The sequence below is a fragment of the Hyperoodon ampullatus genome (genome assembly GCF_949752795.1).
Source record: "Hyperoodon ampullatus genome assembly, chromosome: 6".
Taxonomy (NCBI): Eukaryota; Metazoa; Chordata; class Mammalia; order Artiodactyla; family Ziphiidae; genus Hyperoodon; species Hyperoodon ampullatus.
In genome coordinates, this window is record NC_136919.1 from 14,231,559 (window position 1) to 14,255,699 (window position 24,141).

At 44.0% G+C, this 24,141-nt stretch overlaps 1 protein-coding gene across 6 annotated transcripts in view; it reads left to right on the top strand.

The window, feature by feature from the left end:
* CDK5RAP2 (CDK5 regulatory subunit associated protein 2) overlaps nucleotides 1-24,141 on the top strand; it is a gene marked incomplete at its 5' end in the record, with an annotated part of 184,507 nt that overhangs the window by 56,950 nt on the left and 103,416 nt on the right. For all 6 annotated transcript variants that reach the window (XM_079706153.1, XM_079706157.1, XM_079706155.1 and 3 more), the window contains one exon: nucleotides 4,363-4,581. In XM_079706153.1, the coding sequence (XP_079562279.1) occupies nucleotides 4,363-4,581 (219 nt within the window). The remainder of the gene's footprint in view (nucleotides 1-4,362; nucleotides 4,582-24,141) is intronic.

Here is a 24,141-nt window from a genome sequence, read left to right on the forward strand (position 1 = left end):
ATCTAACCAATCTTTAAAAAAATATATTTTCAGATAATTGTAGATTCACATGTAGTAGACGTCTGTATACTCTTTTTTTTTTTTGTGGTACGTGGTCCTCTCACTGTTGTGGCCTCTCCCGTTGCGGAGCACAGGCTCTGGACGCGCAGGCTCAGCGGCCATGGCTCACGGGCCCAGCCACTCCGCGGCATGTGGGATCCTCCCGGACGGGGCACGAACCCGTGTTCCCTGCATTGGCAGGCAGACTCTCAACCACTGCGCCACCAGGGAAGCCCTTCTGTATACTCTTTACATAGTTCTCCCAAAGTTAGCATCTTATGTGACATAGGACAGTGTCACAACCAGGATATTGGTGCAATCTGTTGACCTTACTCAGATTTCAGCAGTTTGACATGCAGTCATTTGTGTGTGTGTGTGTGTGTGTGTGTGTTGTGTGTATCTCTGAGCTTTTTATACAGTCTTTTTAAACGGCTGCATATAGTCCGTTATATGTATGTATCATATTATTTTTACTCTGAAGAACCTGGGGTGGGACATGAATTTGAATCCTAACTCCGCTTCACTAACTTGTATCATCTTGGGCAAGATATTTGCACTCTCCCAGTCTGTTTGCGCATTGTAAAATCTGGATAGTCACATTTATGTCACATAATCCTTACAAGGATTAAATAAGAACATGTATCTGGGCACAGGTGGTAACTCAGTAAATGTTAACTCATCCTTAAGTTGGGTGATGTAGTTCTGGCATAAAAATATAGTAGTTTTTAATGTGGTCTATTTTCAGATTCTCAGTTAATGGTGTTCTACACGTAGCTTTTAGTTTGAGGAAACTCTCCATATTTTCTCTTGATTGGGAATGAAAGATAATGGAGTAAGTGATGGAAAAGGGAACCTAGATTTATTTATCCTGCACCTGCTGAAATGGGACTTTATGTGTCAGATTTTATCTTCACAACAGCCCTGTGAAATAGAGATCATTCTCACACATGAGGAAACAGAACTTCAGAGAAGTTAACTTCTCCCAAGTCACACAGCTAGAACTGGTCTTTGAACTCTGGGCCTTCTGACTCTTTCTTTATTGAACTCATCATGTTTCTGTACTGTGGGGAAGAACAATTTGTTTCATGTTGTTTGGGCTTTAGTTTCTTTTTTTGGGGGGGGTAGGGGGGTGTTTTAGTTTCTGACCATGTCTAACTGGGTCAAGTATTTGCCACCTGATTTATAAGCACCTGACTGGTATTATAGAATCTGAAAGTCAAGGTGTCTTTCAGGAAAACGTAAAAAATATTCTCCAAAGAAGTTTTCCAGAGGGCCATCTAAGGGAAAATTAACATGGAAAGTATTTTTATGAAGTGAATCGAATGTATGAATTTGAATTCTTTGAGCTTCGATTTTTAAAGAGGCTTTGTTATCGTTATTTACATGATAATCCCACAGAACTTTGATCACTTTATAATATCTATTATTTTAGTATCAACCATTGCTATCCTTTGTTTAACAAGCTCCTAACTGGTGTTCTCCCCTTGAATTCAGTCTGCTTGTTTTAATTTTTTGCTTATTGGTGTTAACTGGAATCTTCCCTGGAACGGGCAAGACAGAATAGTGCTCTGGGAAAAACACAGGCTCTGGAGTCGTTTGAATACTGGATTTAATCACTTATGGTCTGATGACAGGCTAGTCATTTAACAGTTTTGAGCCTCAGTTACTTAAATAGGGATAATAATGTGTACTTTGTAGGGTCCTATGAGAGACTGAGATATAATATGTGTAAAAGTGCCTGGTTTAGCCCCTCATACATAATCAGTGCTTAATAAAAGGTAACTATGAAAATTGTTCAAGGTGAGCGTTTTCCCAAATCATTGTTTATCTTCTTTTCTCTTTTTGAGTTTATTTAAATAAGCACTGCCCCAGATACATTTTTTGGGTGGGCCCATGACCTAGGTTTCCCATTTCTTTTTATTTATTTTAATTTTAAAGGAAACTAAAACAGAAGCTTCTATAAAACCTACTTTGGAATTTGAATGGCTTTCTCCCTCAGCCTCTGTTGCTGTGTCCTAGACAATAGTTGGGGAAGCATGGGACCAGATGGCTGGGTTGTAGGGGCCCGGGAACAGCGGAACCCCTCTGCCTCCGGAGTGACTGTGGTTGTAACCCGCCTCTGCTGAGCAGCTAGGACTTCATTGTCGACAGAGGCAGAGATGGATTTCTTGGGAAGGCCCGGAAGCTGGGGCCAGTCCCTTTACTCCACAGTCTGAGCTACGACCTTGACAGCTCGAGTGTCCCTTGCTTTAAAATTTTTAATCTTGTCCTCAATCTAATTCAAAAGTCAGATTTTTTAAAAAGTTAATTTTCTTCTGAGTATAAGTATTATATATGTTTCAAAAATTTTTTCAGAAGACTGGCAAGAAGGGAAGAAAGGGAAATCAGGAAGTCCCCCAACCACTACTAACACCTTGTTGTTTTTCCTTCTAGGCTTTCTCCTATGCATAGATTTTATTTTGTAGATCATTTACAATTTGATTTTTTTTTTAATTTATTTATTTTTGGCTGTGTTGGGCCTTCGTTGCTGAACGCGGGCTTTCTCTAGTTGCGGCGAGCGGGGACTATTCTTCGTTGGTGCGTGGGCTTCTCAATGTGGTGGCTTCTCTTGTTGTGGAGTACGGGCTCTAGGCGCTCGGGCTTCAGTAGTTGTGGCTCGCGGGCTCTAGAGCGCAGGCTCAGTAGTTGTGGAACACGGGCTTAGTTGCTCTGCGGCATGTGGTATCTTCCCGGACCAGGGATTGAACCCGTCTCCCCTGCATTGGCAGGCAGATTCTTAACCACTGAGCCACCAGGGATTTTTTTTTTTAATGTAACATGGTGACTTAGAAATATTCACATATTATCAACTTCTTGTAAATATAGTTTTAAGGTTTTATTGTGTGGCTTTGTCATAGTTTATTCGTTTTCATATTCTTGCACATTTAGGTTGTTTCTTATTTTTCACTGTTTTAAGTAATTCTTTGATGAACGACTTTTTTAAAAAAAAGAATTATTTATTTATTTATTTATTTATTGGCTGGTTTTGGGTCTTCATTGCTGCACGTGGGCTTTTCTCTAGTTGCGGCGAGCGGGGGCTACTCCCTGCCGCGGTGCGCAGGCTTCTCACTGCAGTGGTCTCTCCTGCTGTAGAGCATGGGCTCCAGGCACAGGGGCTTCAGCAGTTGTGGCTCACAGGCTCAGTAGTTGTGGCGCACAGGCCTAGCCGTACCGCGGCATGTGGGATCCTCCCGGACCAGGGCTCGAACCCATGTCCCCTGCACTGGCAGGCAGACTCCCAACCACTGTGCCACCAGGGAAGCCCCAATGACTTTGTATATAAGGCTTTTCCCCCTTATATTTTGGATTCTTCCCCGAGATTGAATCCTAGGAATGGAATTATTGGGATGATTGTGAACATCTTTATATAATACACACATACTTGATGTACATAATCTGTCCACGGGGAGTTCTGTCAATGTACATTCCTGCCAGCATATTTCTTGGCTTCTAGATGCTTGGTCAGTTCTTGAAACGTGAATGTTAATTGTGCCATTTCCCAATAAGCTTGCCAGCACTGGATATTCTCATTAAAACAATCTCACTTGTTAAGTGAAAGCTTGTTTTAATTCGCTCTTTTTGATTATTGGTGAGTTACGACAGTTTTTCATATGCACGATAAGCACATATATATTTTCTCTAATAAACTGTATTAATGAAATAAACATGTTCTTGACATGTGTAGACCTCCGACTCTGCTGAACTTGTAGCCTCTTGAGGTGGCTATCGATTACTAGGCTGACCACTCCTTTTTCTCTAGATGACTGTGGATTCATCTCTTTCAGAGATGAACATTGCCAGTGCTTGAATCCATCTCTGCTTTTCAAATAAAATTATTTATTTTCTGTCTTTTAAAAATAACTTAATTAAATTGTTTTTTTAAACTATTACAGAAATAACATGCTCACTAACCTTACGACATTTGAAAATACAGAGAAATAAAGGAAAAAAATCATCTGTATTCCCACCCTACTAAATACAGTTACTATTAACATTTTGTGCTTTTCTTTCTCATCTTTAAAAAAAAAAGTTCTTTTACACAATAATTGTAGCCTTTTCCCCCTTAACGTCAACGTCATAACATAAACACCACCCTGTGTTATTTCAAAACTTTCATATTATTTGTGCTGTGGGTCCTGAATGTTATGTTAATCTCCACCTCCCTCCACCCCCCCCCACCAAAAAAAACAAAACAAAACTGGTGAACAAGGAGCACCGATTTCTTGGTTTGTTTACTGAGCTGTGAAAATCATCCCAGCACCCCTTCCCCTCCTTTTCTTCTAGGGGTCTGAAGATTACGAGGCTGCTCTGTTAGAAAAGTCAGCCCTTTTGGCTGAGCTGCGCTCAGAAAACCTCACCAAGAGCACAGAGAACCACAGACTGCGTAGGAGCATTAAGAGAGTCAGCCGGGAGCTGAGCGACCTGCAGCAAGAGAGGGAAAGACTGGAGAAGGAGCTGGGGGCAGCCCACCGAGAGAGGAGCAAGGGGGACCGCATCACCCACGTGAGTGCCGCTCGGCCCTCGAGGTAGTGGGCAGGGCGCTTGAGCTGGCCGGGGCTCTTCGGCTGTTTTAGGGAGACAGATATTCATCGCCGAAAACTTAGAAAAACCGGAAGAATATAAAATATTTCACTCACCATCTCATCACCTAGAAATGACCAGTCTTAGCTATTTGATGTTCTAGTCCTTTTATTCTCTCTCTCTTTCTGTCACACACGCGCACACACACACACACACGTGTGCACATTATTGGTGTCAAGCTGAAAATGCATTTTTGTATTCTGTTTCTTTTTTTTTTCTTTTTTTTATTCAGTGTTCTCCCTTCGGTGTGGGGCCGTCATGAGTGTTCTTCAAAAACGTGTTTTTTTGTGTGTGAACATAATGGTTCATCACTTGAATGTGCTACAGTTTATTTAACTAGTCCTTACTGTAGGATGTTTAGTTCATTATATATATATATATATTTGCCTTATAACAAATGCTGCAGCAAACATCCTTGACCATAAATATTTATCCACTGTTTATTTCCTGATAGAGGTATAATTACTGGGTCAAAGAGTATGCATATTTTAAAGACTATTTTATAGATACACCCAAATTGTTCTCCAGGAAGATTATACCACGTTTCCCTAGGTGAGAGTGATCTTTTTTTAAGACTACTCTATTTAGCATTGGATGTTAGTATTAAGAAATTCTCTCTGAATCTGGCAGACAAAGAAGTTGATCTTTTACAGTTTCTGTCATGTTTAAACGTAAGTATTCAGCATCCTGAGAGTCACGTCCAGATCCACAGCCTCGGTGCAGTCGGGTCGCACAGGGACTGAGTCTGAGTGATCGTTGACACTCAGGTTAAACGAATTCCCTGCATGGGCGCCTGGGGCAGGCAGGGTCACTGGAGTCGAGAGCTCGAAGGAGAGCCCGCAGGTACCAGAGGTTGGTTCTCTGGTGGCTGCTCTTGGCAGGGACGGGACGTCAGGACCATAGTTTGAAATCCTAAGGCTGGCACTGACAGGAAGACTGAAATATAAATGTTTGTCTATTTTAACAGAAATTTTAACGAACATCAAGAGAGCAATAATGGAAACTTAGGAAAATAAGAAAATGTCGCCTATAATTCCACCACCCTCATAAAGTAACTCTGTTTTTCAGTATCACCCTTTAGTCCTGGTGCATTTGGGGCCCCAGTCCAATCAGAGGCTAAATACTGTTGTGTGTTCTTTGATCACTTTCTCTTTCTTGGCCATCTCCCTGTGTTGTGTAGGCTCCAGAGCCGTCATGCTGAATGATGCATACGCTTCATCGAATAGATTTCACATGATTTACTTAATAATTACCTCCTCTCTTGGACATTTTGGCTGTTTAAGTAATGCCACAATGATCATCTTTGAGCATAAAGGCATTTTTTTTTCCTTGAAATCCCAAGGATAGATTCTGAGGATTATACTAGTTAATCATGCTGCCAAATTATTTGTCCAAAGGGCTCGCCCAGTTTATGATGCCACCAGCAATATTGGTGTATACCAGTTTATTGCATGTTATTAAAAGACCTGTCTCATATTTATTCAGTGTTACTGAACACCAAATATATCTAGGTGAGATGCTGATGGAAATACATGGCATGAGCCCTGAATGTTTTATTTTTTCCTTAAGGGAGGTGAAAATGTTATACATGACAAAATGCAAAGCAGTGTAAAACCCAGAGCTAATTCGTGCAGCTTACATAGTCAGTGGGAAAGATCCTTGTGGGGCAGAGTAGTCAGGGGAGCCTTCTAGAGGAGATGACACTTAAGTTGAGTGAACAGTGTGAGGTCTGAGTCGTGTGCCTCTGTGGATGAGGTAAAGAAAAGACTGGCCAGAGGGTCCTTCTATAGAGGTCAGTTTTCATAACCAATTCTTAGATCCTTCACTGTTGGATAACATTTTTTTTTTCGGTTTAGTTTGTCCCCTCCATCCCCCTGTATCATATAAAAATGTTTATTCAATAGAAATTGGATTCGGGAGATACACACACACACACACACACACACACACCCCTAGGTGTATAAAATACGTAATTGTTTCTTTACATTATAACTTACACTTGAAATGGCTATATAACATTACATCAAGTGGATACGCTGTAATTTATTTACCAATCCCTCTATTATCAGACAATGTTGGTTCCATTATTCACTTGTTCATGAAAACCCTAGTGCTTCTAAAAGAATTTTGGACTGCTGTTGATAAGAAGATTTATTCCTAAGTAACATGCATACGTCTTCATAAGGAAGCAAGGAATGCTTGTTGGCAAGGAATGGAAGGGGCATGTGACAGTGAGAGGGAGAGACTGGAGTGAAGTATACTGCGGGTGGGCTTTAAGTAACTTAGGCAGAAAGGGGAATGCATTGCCTTGGGTAACTAAACGGCTGGAAGGACAGGGGTCACAGGAACTCTGCCGGGACCGAGTCCATGTCTCTCTGAGAGCTGGCTTCTCTTTCTTGTGTCCTCTTACTCCAGCTCCAAGTGGTTGGACCCACCATTGCCAGCCTTGCTGGGATCACAGCTCCCCAGTTTAGTACATGAGATGAAGGAGGACTCTCACACCCCACTGCCCCTGTTGTCCCCTGGTTGGGAGGGTCAGACAGGTGAGGTATCGAGAGGCCCAGCTTGGGTCACATGCTCATTCTTTGTCAGAAGTGGGTGTGTGCATGTGTGTGTGTGTGTGTGAGCTCGTGTATCATCACTGGCAGCTTCCCCTAGAACCACATGTTTGGAGGGAGTGAGCAGTTATCCAGAGAAGGCGCGGCTTTGTTTCAGGGCAGTGGGCACCAAAATAGCAGCTGTGCCTCTGGATGCTCACCTCAGGTGAGCGTGCCTGTGACTCAGGGCTTCCTAGTGTCTCATCATGGCTGCTTTTCTACATTGAGTCATGTGTGTTTCTGACAAGACGATCTGGCCGTGGTTTCTTTCTTTTTGAGCATGTATCGCATCACAACGCTATCTCTTCTTAACTTCTGGTTTTATCCTAAGAATTTGACTGTGTCCATCTCGTGAGCATGCTTTGCACCCGATCTTGGGGGCACTGGCCTGTTCAGTGTCTGGGGAAACCTGCTGGGGTGACTGCCTTATGGTGCTAGGACGCTTGCAGAGGTAGAGTGTAACCCACCAGCCTTGCATGGCTTATCAGCTGGTTCAGCTAACTAGGCTCTTTAATTAACTAGAGCCTCCCACTCACCAGCTGCTATTGCTGTTGCTTTTGGATTGAAACAAACAAAAAACTCCAGGCCTTTTGGTGGCCTCTGTGTCTGGCTTGGCAATGGAAAGGACTCCCTGCATGCGTTCAGCCACATTGAACGCTTTGTGCAGCCCCTCAGCTCTGCCTGGGGACAGTTCCGGGACGGAGATAGGAACAGAGCAACCACGGGAGCAGGATCGGAGAAGGCTCCCCGGGAAAGTAACTTTCCAACTGGTTCTGAAGTTTGAGTTGAAGGTTACGAGCTAGGCGAGGGAGAGGAGAGTCTCGTATAGGAGGTGAAGGTACACAGATGTGAGCGAGTGTGGTGTTTGGGGGAAGAAGAGTTTGGGGCTGTAGTGAAGGGTGGCTTTAACCTAGAGAGAGGCTGAATTGTAGAGGGCCTTGGATACAGAGTTTGGGAGTGTGGACTTGACCTACAGGCAGTGGGGTCCCTGTCGAGGGGGAGTTAAGCAGAGGATTGTTAGGATCAGATTTGCAGTTTAGACAGACTTGTCTGATGGAGGTCTGGAGAATGGGCTGGCTGCGGAGAGCCCGGAGACAAGAAGATGAGAAAAGGCACGTGACGTGTGTCAGGCTCCGGGAGGTCGGGGATAGAGGGGAAAGAGAAGGAACCTGCTCCTCTGTAATGCCACTCAGGTGTGGCTTCTGGGCTGTCTGGGTGCGTACTAAAGCTCCCCTCCAGGACTCGTGAATACTCAGCATTTACTCAGACTTCACCGCATCCCACAGGTAGGGCTGAAAAACACCGGTAAGAAAATGTGTTCCAAACACTGGTCTTTTTCTCAGTCCACATTCAGCTCAATCCTCAACACCCTCTGTTAATGAAAACTGCTGTTACAGAGTGATAGAAATGAAGCAGATATGATTTCTTAGGTGTATTCTTCTCCAGTGTACTTTACAGTTAATACAAGGACTGCCTGTCTTTCCCTTGGTGCTCACAGCCCTGTGATTGGGCATACAAAAGGTTTTTCCCATTTTACAGATTAATCAGAGCCTCAGAATTTTTTTTCTTTAATAAATTTATTTATTTATTTATTTTTCTCTGCGTTGGGTCTTTGTTGCTGTGCGCGGGCTTTCTCTAGTTGCGGTGAGCCGGGGCTACTCTGCGTTGAGGTGAACAGGCTTCTCATTGCGGCGGCTTCTCTTGTGGAGCACGGGCTCTAGGCACGCAGGCTTCAGTAGTTGCAGCACGTGGGCTCAGTAGTTGTGGCTTGCGGGCTCTCGAGCGCAGGCTTAGTAGTTGTGGCGCATGGGCTTAGTTGCTCCGCGACATGTGGGATCTTACCTGACCAGGGCTCGAACCCATGTCCCCGGCACTGGCAGGCAGATTCTTAACCACTGCGCCACCAGGGAAGCCCCGGAGCCTCGAATTTAAATGGCTTGATCATGGTCACATAGAAAGTGATAAATATGTGACATGGATCCAAGTCTGTGGACTCCTAATTTCAGGACTTCACCTAAGATACCATGCTGAGGCTATGCCAAACAATATTTATGTTAAGAATACTGTGCTTTTAGCAAAAAGGAAGATTGATACAATTTCAGCTTTTCAGCGGACTACAATAATCCATTTTCAAGACCACCCACCTTGAAGTATTTTGGTTATTTGAAGCTTTCAGACTTCTAATTTCTTTCTTTCTGTGTTTCAAAAACATCTTTAGAGGTTTATGGAAAGTCATAAAATTAAATGAGATGAAAGGCATTAGGGTCACGGAACAATAAGTGTGACCAGTGAAATGGAGGCAGGTGAGTGAGGAGAAGTGCCACTTGTGAGAGCTGTCACAGTGCTGAAGAGGGGGACTTAAAATCCAGGTGGGGCTCCTGGCAGCGAAAGTAAAAAGGGAAATTCAGTTACAAGGTCTCCGGTGTCTATAAGAAGAACACGTTAAGGTAAAGGGACAACTTTTGCTGGCACTGCGGCCTGAGGGAAGTATTTCCTCTGGTGGGTTTTTATAAAGAGTTCTCTGAGCAGTATACAGACTCTTCGACAATACCCCATTCAGTAGAAGCAATTTTGCACAGGGCCAGATCAATGTCACCCAAGTCTGTTAAGCTTGTAAGTATTAAGGTTTTCAGTCCCCAGGACTCTCTCTAGCTGTTTCCCATTATTCTCATTTCTTGGACAAGAATTTCAAAATAAGTGGGAAATACTGCAGCCCTGTTGAGAGATGATCCCCAACTCAAAGCCTTTGCGGTGGTCCCCTGTCAAGCAGTATGGGCTTTTGTGGCATTCCCTGAATTCGTTCTGATGGCAAGCCAGCCTCTCTTGGATGTGATCAAACCATCCTTTGCTCATGCCAAAAACATGTATTGCCATCTCATTGTGCCTGCTCTTAAGCATTCTGGAGGGAGACAATGCCTGTCTGAAAATGCAGCTTGGATCCGAGGCATCTGAATTCACTGTGTCTAATGGTGCGTGAACACTGAGACGTTTGGCTGTGAGAGTCAGTTCATTGTTTGTTTGTTTGTTTTAATTGCCTGTGATTGCAGTGACCTAGTAGTGCCAGGCAACTCAGCATGTGTGGTAATTTGCAGTTTGCTCATTTGTTTATTCAAGGGACATTTATTGAGCACTTGCAGTGGTGCAGGCCCTGTCGGTAGGCTCGGGTGAATCCAACCTTTGGCTTCTACCTCGGAGTCTTTTATGAAAAGAAAGGTCAAAAAGTGAGGATCTCATGGATAGATTCCCTTTATTGTGTTATACCTCCTTGCCACCAGAGGGACCCACATCCCTTCAAAGAAATTCAGGAGGCCTTTGCAAAAAACAAACAAAACCCTCCAGTGTTCCCAAGTCGGTGTCCTAACTGTGATGTTTAAAATGTCCTAGCTTCTGTGGTCTAACAGCAATGCTGCTTGGATTCTCACATCCTTGCCCTCACATCTCTGGCTTCGATACCTTGTTTGGCTCCAGAGACTCAAGGCACTCGTGTGTGTGTGTGTGTGTGTGTGTGTGTGTGTGTGTGTGTGTGTGTGTGTGTGTGTGTGTGTGTGTGTGTGTGTGTGTGTGTGTGTGTGTGTGTGTGTGTGTGTGTGTGTGTGTGTGTGTGTGTGTGTGTGTGTGTCTGGTTCAGGCGTTCTGTGTGCTGCTCGGGGTGGGTGCAGGGAGGAGAGGGACAAGTCCTAGTCTTTTTCTTCTCCTTTATAAGCACCGTTTATTAGACATTGGTTTAGCCTGTTCCCCAGACTGTCTCATAATGCTCTCATCTGTTACGAGACCTGTCACCCACCACTCTGACAAGTGTGTGCTTCAGTACCTGGGCCCTTCGCTCTGTGGGGATGCATTTGCTGGCTACAGCCCAAAGATCTAATTAAAGTTGTACCCGTCACCCAGCTGGCTAATCCTGTGTGCTTTGACAGGAGCGGGCGTAATTTCAGGGTGGCTCAGCCTGAACCCCTCCGGTTCTCACGTGTGTTTATTGACGGATAGCTCCAGATGAGGTTGCGGGAACATTCAGGACATCTTTTGGTGAACCGTCATCAAAACCTGGCATTTGGAGACAGTGTCTGTAGGCTGTAGGCTAGTTGGTTTAGGGCTAAGACCACAGACCTGAGGTAGTGTGATTTTTACCAAGGGTCAGAGCTCCCCCCACCCTTTTTCTTAAGGTCAGCTGTAAAGATTTTGAGTCGGTATCCTTGTAGAATGTGCAGTTTAAATGACCTGTGTGGGAGAAGTTTTGTCTTTGCAAATTCCAGTTTCTCATAAGAGAGGCACAAATGCAGAGACTTGGGAGTCAGACCGGATTTGAATCCCGGTTCCATCGCTTGCTAGCTTTGGGGCTGGGAACCAGCTACTTTGCCTCTGCAGACTGCGGTGTCCATTTCTTGTCAGAAAAACAGACATCAGTTGTGAGGATTCTATGAGATAAGGTATAGCACTTAGCGTTACACCTGGCGCATCATAAATGATCAATAAATAGTAGCTCTTTTGTTGATGGTGATGACGTCACTGCCTTGGGTGCTAGAAACTTCGCAATTTAGTGGGTATGTTTGGGACAGGGGAAAACAGTGCCGGACTTGGGTTGGAATCTCAGCATCAGCAGGTGCTTAACTCTGAGCTTCCAAGCCAGTTACTTAATTTTTCTAAACTGATGTTTACTCCCCTAAAATGCGGTTGATGATATCTAATTTAAGATTAAATAAATGGATAATAAAATTTAATGCAGGAGTAAATGCCTACTGCGGTTCCTGGCTCACAGAGGGTGATGCTTATTACATTAGATTCCTTCTTTTCCTTCCTCTCTTCCTGCTTTTAATGGTGTGGCAGGTGCTGTCTCAAGACCTGGGGTGACACAGCCCAGCCCACTAGACTCTCTAACAGGCGCTGCTGACTAATAAATGTGTTCTGCCTTTTCACCAGTCCAGGCAACAAAGCTGTAAATTTCTTCGTTGATCAGCACTTACCTCTCCTCTGAAGAAAGTGCTTGTTTGTTCCTTTTCAACTGATTAATCCCTCTAGGAAGGGCGTCAGAACCCTTTTGGAGTGACAGGCCCTGGGGTGTGAGTGGCTCCTGCGTGGGCCTGCTGGGGAAGCTGGTTTAGAAGACTGCTCCCATCGCTTTTCACGGGGAATTGGGGAATTGCTATTGTCTCTCTGGGGCGCAAACAGAGAGGCTTTCCCTCATCTCTGGTTCTTCCTTCATAATTTCTGTGCTAGGCTCTGTCCTGGGCACTGAGAGTACAGGACCGAATCAAGTCAGACACAGTCTCTGAAGAAATCTAGTAGAGAAATATAATAGAAATGCAGACAAGAGCTAATTAAAGTATAGCATGATGAGTGCTGATAGAGGGATGGCCCAAGTGCTTTGGGAGCACAGAGAATGCAACTGTGCTGAGAGAGGTGCCGGGGAGGGGGGGGGAGGCTTCACACAAGAGGTGGGTTTGAGCTGAGACCTGAAGGCTAAGTAGCAGTTTGCCTGGGGATGAGGGAGACAGGAGGTGGAAATGCATTCCTGGTAGAGGGAAGGCCTGTGCAAAGGCTGGGGCATGAATGAGCCTGGCATGCGGGGAGCGGGGAGGGGGCTGGAGGAGAGGGCAGGTGTGTTCTGCTGCATCGTTCAGGTGGGGTTTTAGAGACGTGTGGTGCCTCGCCTGGCGCCTGACAGCTGGGCCTCGGCCCCTGCACAGCTTGAGCTTCACCACCTTTGTCCGTCCGTTCTTCCCCAGCTTCCTGGTGGAGCCTGCACGGAGCTCCCTGCTCAGAACCGCACTGCTCGCAGCCAGTACCACGCATGTTTGTTGGTCTCTTAGGCAAGGACTGTCTCATTTCAGTGGTTTCTGTTTATTTATTTTTTGAGCATATGAATTCTTTGTTCAAATGAACTCCTCTGGAGAGAAATCTTAGAAAAGTGGAGCTGCTCAGGGTGGGGTAGGATGAGGTAGGAGTCCTGGGAGCCCCTCTATCCCCACCTCGTCCCACTCCTGCCTCGGCCCCCAGCAGCCACGAGGCTCCATAGAGCATGGCTGGAACGCCAGTATCTCCTGCTAATTCTGGAGATTCTTACATCACTGAGTTCCTGTACCTCATTAAGATTTTGGAGAAGTTTCCTTTGTATATTTAAAGGTAACTACTGAGCACTTTGACAAGCTTTCTCACAGTGAAACCTGATAAGATGGAAATTTGATGGATGAGAACCTTCTCATTCTCCATCTGGCTAGAGATAAAACAAACCAGCTGCCTGGAGAAGGAAGTGTGAGGGCCTGGCTTTTCATTTCTAACGTGATTCTAAGATTACAGGGGTATTTTATTTTTCATACAGCCCACTTTAAAAACAACAACAACAACAAAAAACTGCCCTAAGAGAGCTCTGATATGCAAAGGCATCGCTCAGCTCAGTGTTGGCCCAGAGTGTGCCTGGGAATCTTCGAGGAATATGGCCCATTTGGGTGGAAATTGAGGCAGCTCAGTTCATGGCATCATGCAGACTTGCTGGGGCCACTCTCACTTTAAAGCAGGATGGTGGTCTGGTGTAGGATAGGGGTCTTCAAACTTTTTCCCCCTGTCTCTTTGTTCAGAAGCAAATAAACAAATGTACTAAGGGAGCTCTGCAGATTCCTGCATTAAAACCAAATATAAATTTCCATGCTTTTCCCCCAGCCAACCGACTCAGTTTCTGGAGGAAGGCCCGGGAACATGTAGTTAGATGATGCTGATAGCCGGCCAGGCTTGGGCATTGCTAATCCGAGGGCTTCGCAAGTTCGGTTTGAAAAACCACTAGTTTAGTAAAAAGAACACAGATAGACCTGGTTTTAAATCCTGATTCCACCACTTTTTACTTTGGTTAAGTTGCTTGAGCTCTCTGAACTGCAGTTTCCTGATTGGTACAATGGGTGTAATCAGAACCTCTACTTCGTAGGGCTGCTGTGAGAGGTGGATGAGGTGTGATGGATGTAAAGTGCCCAGCACTCTCCAAAGTGCTGTAGAGGTTTATAGAATAAAGTGGTGGGTAGCATTTTGGGAGGATGATTGCTGGGGGCCAGAGTAATCAGGGAGGGCTTTGTTCGAAGGGGTGGCCCTTGGATTGGCCCTTGTAAGATAAGCGTGCTGTCTCCAGGCAGAACTGGGGAGATTTTATTATTTTGTTTCCAGAGGGAGGGGACGGGCTGGAGGCAGGTGGGGGCCTGGAGTGCTGATGGAGCAGTTGGGTGAGATAAGGCTAGATAGAAGGTAAGCTGGAGCTGCTGGAGGGAGCCCACCGGAGGGAGCCCAGAGTGACTGCTTGTTAGGTAGCTTCGTCCTGCAGTTAACTCAGAGTCCCTGAAGGGTTCTGGGCAGAGATGTCATGATCAAAGGAATGCATGTGGTTTGGTGGGTGAACGCAGAGTCAGGAGAGCAGTTAGACAGCGGTTGCCGTTGACCAGATGGGAGCCACGTGCTGAAGAAGGCAGTGCGGTGGGCTGGAGGGAGGGAGGGGATACTTCTCTCTCTGCCCCCAGTGCTTCAGCTTTGCCCGTCCTCCCTTCTAATGCCTCCTCCAGGGAGGAGGAGGGGCTGATCTGGTTAATCAGAGTCCAGGATATTCATTGTGCCGTCCTTGCTCATGGGTTCCTGTACCTTAAGAGCCCAGCTTCTGGATTCTTCTGCTTTCCTGTTGCAGACCTAGCCGGGCTTGGCCCTTGCTGGGCGGGCTGACGTCCTCATTTCCTCAGTCGTCTTCTTTTTCCACTTCTGCCTCTACTTGAGTGAGAGGACTCGGATGGCTCCCTTAAGCTGCATATCCCCTCCCTGTTCCCCCCACCCCTGCCCCCCACCCTGAAAAAAAAATAAACAGCCCTCAATTTTATTAGAAAGCTCTAACTTTGGCTATGAGATTGTCCAGACTTGTACTTTGCTTTTCAGTCTGTGATTGTTTCTTATGTTCAGTGCCTCTGAGAACTCTGGGGGTGTGGGGAGGGCAGTAGGAGTGGATGGCAGGGCAGGACTTGGGCACTCATGGCCATGTGGAAGCATCAAAGCCGCACTCTTCATCTCTCACGGGCTCTGTGTGGAGGATGTGCTGGACCTTCAGGCCTGGGTCTCCTGTTGGATGAGGAGGTGTGTGTGTGAGAGGCAGGGGGAAGAGCTGAACCTTGGATGATGATGCTGCGCCCAGACGAGGAAGGGTGGGAGGAGAGGTCATTCTGGAGCGGGGGTTGGGGGCTGCAGGGAGAGGCAGAGGTGACACAGCATTGTCTCCGGGGCACCTGCTTCTGTGCCAGGCACCCATCTTTCAGTTAACCCTCCAAGGATGCTAGGAATCTATATTAGTATCTCCATTTACTGGAAAGGAAACAAAGATTTAAGTTATCTATCTCTGGCCGCACAGCTAGTTAGCGGTAGAGCCAGGATTCAAGGCTAGGTCTGTCTGTCTTCACAGCCCAGAAATATTGCAGGAGGTTTGGGGAAACCACCCAAGTTTATCAGTTTTCATTTCTGATTGTTTTGCTCAGGTGAGACATGCCGTTTCCATACCTCCCCTAAACATTTATTATAACTTTGCTGGTGCCGAGCCCACGAGCCTATCAGCTGTCTCTGTGTTGCCATGGCAGCCACTCCTTCTCAAGGCCACCTTGGCACACATTTCCCCCCTCCCTGCAGTAGTCCTTTGACTTCAGGCCTTCTCCGACTGCTCTTCATGTGAGGTCCAAGGTCCTTGGTCCTGCCTCATTCATTAGCTGGTTTATTCCATCCATCCCGAGTCCTTAAGAAACTATAAAGTTAGCCCCCGGCGGGGGGTGGATTATTGACCAGTGGAGGCCCGTGTTGCAGGGTGGTTTTATACTTGCTTTGGTTTTACCAGTAGTGCAGCTGAGTGGGAAGAGCGCAGAATGTGAGGTCAAACTGACTTGGGTTTGAATTTCAGCACCAGAACTTTCTTTTTTTTTTTTTTTTTTTGCGGTACGCAGGCCTCTCACTGTTGTGGCCTCTCCCGTTGCGGAGCACAGGCTCAGACGCGCAGGCTCAGCGGCCATGGCTCACGGGCCCAGCCGCTCCGCGGCATGTGGGATCTTCCCGGACCGGGGCACGAACCCGTGTTCCCCTGCACCGGCAGGCGGACTCTCAACCACTGCGCCACCAGGGAAGCCCCAGAGCTTTCTTGTTATAAAGCTTTGTGAAAATCATTCAGTCTCTACAAGCCCTAGGTTCCTCTCTGTAAACACAGGACTAATAATACTTACTGTGTAGGCAGTTTTAAGGGTTAGAGATGTTTTATGTAAAAATGCCTTGGCCTTGGTAAATAGTAGTTCTGTTACTAAGCTTACAAGAAGAGAAACAGTTTGTACCCTTTGGTGTCCCGACTTTCCTTGAACTCCTGATTTATGCTGAGAGCGCTCTACCCCCAAAATGTACACATGAACAAATTTCCATGGACTCCCAGGGACCTACCTGTTCAGTGGCCCTCAGGTTAAGAACCCCCCAATCTGGAGGAATGACAAAACTATACGTCCTTGGTGGGATCCTGGAACAGGTATGTTGTTTTCACGTTGTCAGCTCTGTTAGGTTGAGGGATATATGGGGGAGAAAAGCAACAACATAGTGGCTTTTATCACGTAAAACATGTAAGAAGTTGTTAACCTAGGTTGCTGAATTAAAATTAAAAAAAAAAAAAAAAGAACTGGAGAATGGAATAAATGATTGCCGAACACACGCACATAGACAAAAACTTGACCAGACATCAAAATACGGGTCTGATAGGTGTTTTATAAAGGAGGGAACTGAATCTGGGAAGTGATGTAAGTGGACCTGTAATTACTGTGCACATGAGCAGTGTATACTTTTTACTTAGCATAATACACACATATTTTAAAATTAAAAAGTAGACAGGATCTTTCTAGGATGGCAGGTGAATTTATTGTGAATTTAAAGATGTACCTAAGTGGCTTAACAAAAGATTTCATTGTCCCTTTCTCAGCAGTTTTCAGGGGGAGGTTTGTTTAAAAGCAAGTGTCAGATGACCATTGAGTGGATTGGGATCATTGCATTAGTGGCTGATAACGAAGAAATCCAAACCCTTGTCATTGTGTGGAAGCGAACTGAGAGGCTTGGAATCAGACAGGTGCTGTCCCTTAGTGACTGTGGTTTTGGGAGAATTACTTTACCTATCTGGACCTCTTTCCTCGTTCATAAAATGGGAGCAGTCCCATCTACCTCCTTCATTTATTCAGTCGTCCAACAGATATTTACTGAGTGCTGTTTTGGTTGTCTATTGCTACATAACAAATTGCCCCTGAACTTGGTGTCTCAAAACATTACCATTTTATTATATCTCATGATTTTGTGGCTTAAGGGTTTGGGCAGGGCTCAGCTGGGTGATTTTCTGCTCTCCATGACCCAGGTCACTCATGGCATTCAGCTGGTGGATGGGCTGGTCTGGAGGATCCGTAACTCTTCACTCACATGTCTGCTGCCTTTTGGGGGATGGCTGGAAAGCTGACACAGCTGGGATTGTCAGCTGGAGACCTGTGTGTGGCCTCTGCAGCATGGCAGCATTAGGGTAGTTGTGTTTTTTGGATGGTGACTCATAGTCCCAAGAGACACGAGTTGGAGGCTGCCAGTTTCTTAAAGCCTGGACCCAGAAACTGGCTTAGTGTCACTTCTGCCATATTCTCTTGGTCATGGTAGTCACCGCACTGCCCAGACTTAATAGGAGGGGACACAGATGCCACACCTTTCAATGGGAAGGTCAAAGAATTTATGGCTATCTTAAATCTGCCATGAGTGCCTACTATGTGCCAGGTACCATTCTAGGCGCTGGAGATACAACAGTAAACAAAATACACAAAACCCCCTGCTTTCATGGAGCTTACATCCTGGTAGGGGAGACTACAACCAAAACATACACATAATTAAACACCGTATTAGCAGATGCGATGAGGAAGAATAACGAAGGGAAGGGATATGGGGAGTGAGGTTGCGGTGGGACTCGTGGTGGTTATTTTAGGTGGGACGGGCTTGGGAAGACTGGACTGAGAAGGTGACATTTGAGCTCAGACTTGATGGAAGTGAGGGAGCAGCCTTGGGGAATTTTCCAGGCAGAGAGAGGAGCAAGTAGAAGAGCCTTGAGCTGGGAGTGTATGTGGTATGTAAGAGAGACGGCAAGAAAGCCGGGGCTGCCAGAGCGGAACAAGTGAGGGGACGGCAGCGGAAGAGGTCAGCGAGGTAGTGGGGGTCCAGGTGGCGTAAAGCCTTGCAGGCCACGTGGGTTGCGAAGGTTACGTGGGTTAATGTGATTTGACCTACCGCACCTTTTCTTAACCAGTGGAACCCAGGTGTGGGCGGTCCCCGGTGTGGGCGGTCCTGGGGCGGCCCCAGGCTACTGCCCACCAGCCCTGGCTGCTCCTCTGCGCTTGCGCCCCGTCCTCGTTCGGACTAGGACAGCTCGCTAAGCCGTCAGGAAGGCAAAACGATCACGAAACGTTCATCATCTGCCTGTTCTCTGGTAGCATTAGTAAGACAGGTGGACTTTGTCCTGGTGGCCTTTCTGATGTCGGGGGACTGTGAGAGAGTGTGCGAGTGTGTGTGTGCTTGTGTACGCTCACCGTGGGCGATTCTTGAGAGATCGGCTTTTCCTTAGAACCGTCCTCGAAACTACTTTCATGAATGGCTAAAGACAGTTTGCACAAGGGGAGATCCAGATAGTCAGATATATCAAAGCTGATGGTGGGGGCCATCAGAGACATGCGCATTCAAACCCTTGTGAAGGACCATCTGATACCAATTAAATTAGCAAAGATTTAAGAAAATAGTGCTGGTGAGATTGTGGTGAAACAGGAAACTTAGGCTTTGTTGGTGGCATTTCAGCCACTGTCTTTTGGGAAGAAAGTGAATTCTTTTGTAGAGAGAATCCTCGAACCATGCTTATTATTATTACTCTTTGGCCTAGTAATTCCACTCTTGGAGATTTAGCCTAAGAAAACAAACCAGAAGTTAGAGAAAACCTGTTTTATGCACAGAGCTCTTCTTTGCTCTATTACCCGTAAGAGCAGACAAAGACGGTGGGGAAATAGGAGAGGTAGGATACTCTCATTCAAATGGACAGATAGGAAGATTGTGTGGTATCTTTCACTCAGCATCACCCGGTGACCTCATCTAGCCTTTCTCCTGGACTCGGAGGAGGAGAGCCAAGTTGTAAGCTCAGGCGCAGCAGCTCCGTGGACCTCCGTCTTTTGTACTTTTTTTAAAAAAAATAATTATTTTCTGGACGTTATACTCTTAAACTTTCTTTTTAACTTTTAAGATTTTTTCTTTATGTGTCATCATTGTTTAGTTGGTGTGTGCTCTTTGTAACTCATGGTGTAATGGAATAAAGTAACATTTTTGGGAAAAAATCCAAACCAAAGTTAAAATTGTATAAAAATTATGGCTGCAGATGGACAAGGGCTGACAAGAACGTCTGCAGTGGGAAAATGTCTTAATTTGTTGGCCCAACTGTATTGTGGGAGAAGGTTTTTATTCTTTAGCTTTAGAATTCTGTTACTGTTGCCTTATAATAAGCTCTTCTTTCCTCCCTCTAGAATTGAATTTCTGTTTACATTTATAATTCATGATAGGTTCTTGGTCCGGTTGTTTTGGATTAAAGGCTTAAGACAATCTTATCTTCATCTGTTTGCCCAAGAAAAAGAGTAACATTTAATTTTTGAAGTGGTTTCTCTCTTTTTAAAAAATGTTACTTTAAAAATGTTTACTTTATCCCCCATTATGAATGTGGTCTATATTTAGTATAAAATATTTTAAAAATTGAGAAAAAATAATTGAAAAGATCATCCGTAATCATGCGTTTTGGTGATTTCTTTCAGGTTTTTAATCATTGCTTTCAAAAAAAGTACTTATTAAAGAAAAACGCAAATGCACAGAAAAGGAGAGAGGATAGTACATTGACCCTCTGGTACTTGTCACCCAGCTCAGCACTCAAACTCATAGCCAACCTTGTTTCAGCTATACCCTCCTCCCAACTCCCTCTCTTTCAACACTCAAGTATTTTAAGCAATTCCCAGGCATATTATTTTGTTGGTTTTTCAGTATGTTAAAAAAATATTTTTTTCCACTTCAGAAAGATTAATAATTTCTTAATATTACCAACTAGCCAATTAATGTTTAGATTTCCCTGTCTTATTTAAAAATTGTTGTAAATAATTTGTTCAAATCATGATCTGGACGTTGTACTGATGGATAAGTCTCTTTTTAAAAAGGTTTTACTTTTGAAATAATTTTAGACATAAAGATTCGAAATAATAACAGTTCCCATGTATCCTTCGTCCCACTTCCCCAATGTTCACGTTTTACATAACTATGGAACACTCAACAGAATCAGGAGATTAACACTGATACAATATTGTTATCTGCAGACTGTATTTGAATTTTGCCAGTTCTCCCATTAATGCCTCTTTTCTGGTCCAGGATCCACATTGCCTTTAATTGTCATGTCTCCTTAGTTTTGTCTAATCTGGGACAGTTGCTCAAGTCATTGTCTTTTGTTACCTTGACTCCTTTGAAGAGTACTGATCAGTTATCTTGTTACTGTCCCTCAATTTGGGCTTGTCTCATGTTTCTCTCATGATTAGATTGAGGTTATACATTTTTGGCAAGAATAGCATAGACGAGCTATGTCATATCTGGAGGTGCATAATGTCAATCCGTCTTATTTCTGGTGCAGTTAGTGTTGGTCACTTGGTTAAGGTGGGGGTCTTCTGCGTTTCTCCACAGTAAAGTTACTATTCTCCATTTGTGATAAGTATTTTGGGGGGAAATACTTTGACACTATGTAAATGTCTTGTTTCTCCTCATACTTTTAAGAATCTTATTGATGACCCTTACCTACAACAGTCATTACTGTGGTGTTTGCTTAGTGGTGATTTTCCATCATTCCTTCTACACTTATTGGTTGTAATTCTACTGTAAGGAAGGGCTGCCCCTTCTCCTGCAGTTATTTATTATATAGTTGTTTATATCAGTATGGACTCATGGATATTTTTTCTATTCTGTAGGTTGTTAAGCTGTTACTATCGTGTTTTATTTTCTGTTCAGATTGGCCCAGATACGGCCATTGGGAACTCCTTCAAATTGATTCCTGTGTCTTTAACATTTCTTGAGCACTTCCACACTTGTTAGGGTCACAGGATGTCCTGGACTCTTCTTGTATTTTCCCTAACCCAATCCTGGAATCAACCATTTCTCTAAGGATCTCTGGTTTCTTTTATTGGAGAATGATATTTAGGAACCAAGATCTGAATGACAGGTATCCTCATTACTACTGGGGTGTCAATACTTCTAGACCTTGGCAGTAGACAGAGCTTGAAAATATGTTTGCATACATGCACATACACATCTGTATTTATTTCTGTGTCCATCTCTGTGTGTGAGCAAGTGTGTGTGTGTGTGTGTGTGTGTGTGTGTCTGTGTGTATTAAGAAAGGGAAGCTAGAATGAACTCAGAATGAATCAGTAGAATCAGTATGAATTTGTGAGTTCACACTAGCCTTCCCTAACTTTCTTAATTATTATTTAATCTACAGGTTCTCTCTCCTTTTTTTTCTTTGAAATTTATTTGTTGAGTAAGTTGGGTCCTTTGTCCTTTATTGTTTTCCACATTCTGGATTTTGCTGATTGTATTTTTGTAATGTCATTCAACTTGTTTCTCTGCTGACTTTTATTTCTAGTAAATTGGAAGTTAGATAAGGTGCACGATCAAATTCAGGTTTAATTTTTTTGACAAGATTACATCATAGGTGGTCATTTATACTTCCAGCAGGAGGTACATTGTATCTGATAGCCCCTGTTTTTGTGATGTTACTAGCCATTGATGATTGTTTGCAAAATGGTGATAATTTAATTTCATCATTCCTTCTTCTTTTATAGCTGTATACTTGTATGAAGAAAAATTTGTTTTTCATTATCTATTTAGTTACTCTGGGGTATAGTTCATACAAGAAAGACAATGGAAGAATTCCCTAAAATCTTCCAAAGGTGACTGTATTAGTTTCCTATTGCTGCTGTAACAAATCACCACACCCTTGGCTGCTTTCCAACACAAACCTACCCTGTAGTTCTGGAAGTCAGAAATCTGAAATGGGTCTTACCATGGCAGGGCTGTGTTCCTTCTGAAGGCTCCAGGAGAAGATCCATTTCCTTGCTTTTTCCAGCTTCTAGAGGCTGTCTGCACATCTAGACCCATGACCCCCATCCATCTTCAAAGCCAGCAATGGCTGGTGTAGTCTTCTTCCTGCTTCCCTCTTCCACTTTTAAGGATCTTTGTGATTATATTGGGCCCACCTGGGTAATCTCTCTATTTTAAGGTCAGCTGATTAGCTACCTCCATTCCATCTTCAACTTTTATTACCCTTTGCCATGTAATTCAGCATAGTCAGAGATTCTGGGGATTAGGATGTGAACATCTTTGGGGGGCCGTAATTCTGCCTATCACAGTGACCAAAAGATTTTTTATTTTTTAATTATTATGAACTCATAGCTTTTTAACATTTTTGACGTATTTTAATTCATTGTCATTATCCTTGATATTCTAATTGTCCTATCTTTCAACAGTGAAAAAGCTTATTCGAGTTGATTCCTGAGTTCTTTGGACGTGAATGTGTAGTCTTTGACAGCTTCCTTCCTTTCTGACATGATAAGATGTCTGGGCTTATACGATATACTCCTGCCCCAGGCCTGGAATCATCCCTTTCTATAAGGCAAACTCTGGTGTGATTTAGAATCACCTGGAGGGCTTATTAAAACACAGATAGTTGGGCCCTCCCTCCCTCCTTTCAGAGTTTCTGATTTAATAGGTGTGGGTTAGGGCCCAGTGATTTGCATTTGCGGTTCCCAGGTGGTGCTGCTAACTCTGTTCTAGGGACTACACTTTGAGAACCACTGTTTTAAAGAACCCTGTTGTTGTTTTTTTTTTTTTGGTGAGCAATGATATTTAGAGACTACAGCCTGCATGCTAGGGAGGATACTGATTCTAGGCTTTTTCAGTGAAAGGAAAGAAATAACAAAATGTAAGTTTATATTCGTATTTCCAATTCAAATTTAGAATTACATGTTTTAACTTCTTTTATATTTGTATTTGTTTTCTCTGAGGCTTGGTTCTTATGATAGTGATAATTACTTATTTAATAAATATGTATATATCTGTGCACACACAGTTTCAGAGTAACAATACGAATATTATTTCCTGCAACATGATTACTGAAAACAGTTTACGATTTTTGCAGCAGTCCCTTTGACATTGGAGAAATATCCCACTAGGGGTGTACAAATTAATCTGCTTTTATGTTACTGAAATCATTCCTCTCTGGTTGGTTACCCAGTCAGCTTGATACACAGTTAAATTCTTTTTCTGTTTCTTTTGCTTTTAGTTTTAGGAGATTATTATTTTATTTTTAAAATAATTATCTAAACATTTAAACAGCTTCACTGACACATCTGTAAAATGAGTCTACTCTCTCCTGCACCTTGTTCTCTCCTTTTCCATATAGGCAGCCATTACTTATGGTTAACTAAATGGCAGTATGCTAGACATACTTTTTTTTTCTCTTGGGGTCCACACCACCCTCCACCCCACATGCCCACCTCAGCAATATGTTTAGAAGAGTACTTGTGGTCGGGGTATTTGTAGAGTCCTCATTCCTTTTCCTTTATAGCTTAAGAGTGCTCCACTGTGAGAATGCAACAGAGTTTGTTCCTCCGTGGGTGGACATCTGGGTTGTTTCCAGCCTTTTGCTGTTATGAATAGTGCTTCAATATTATAAATAGTACAGATTTTGAGGTAGTTAAAAATCACACTGTATACTGTTTGTTTTCTGTTTTTTTCCCTAACATTCTAACATAAGCATTTTCCATGTTATTATAAATGT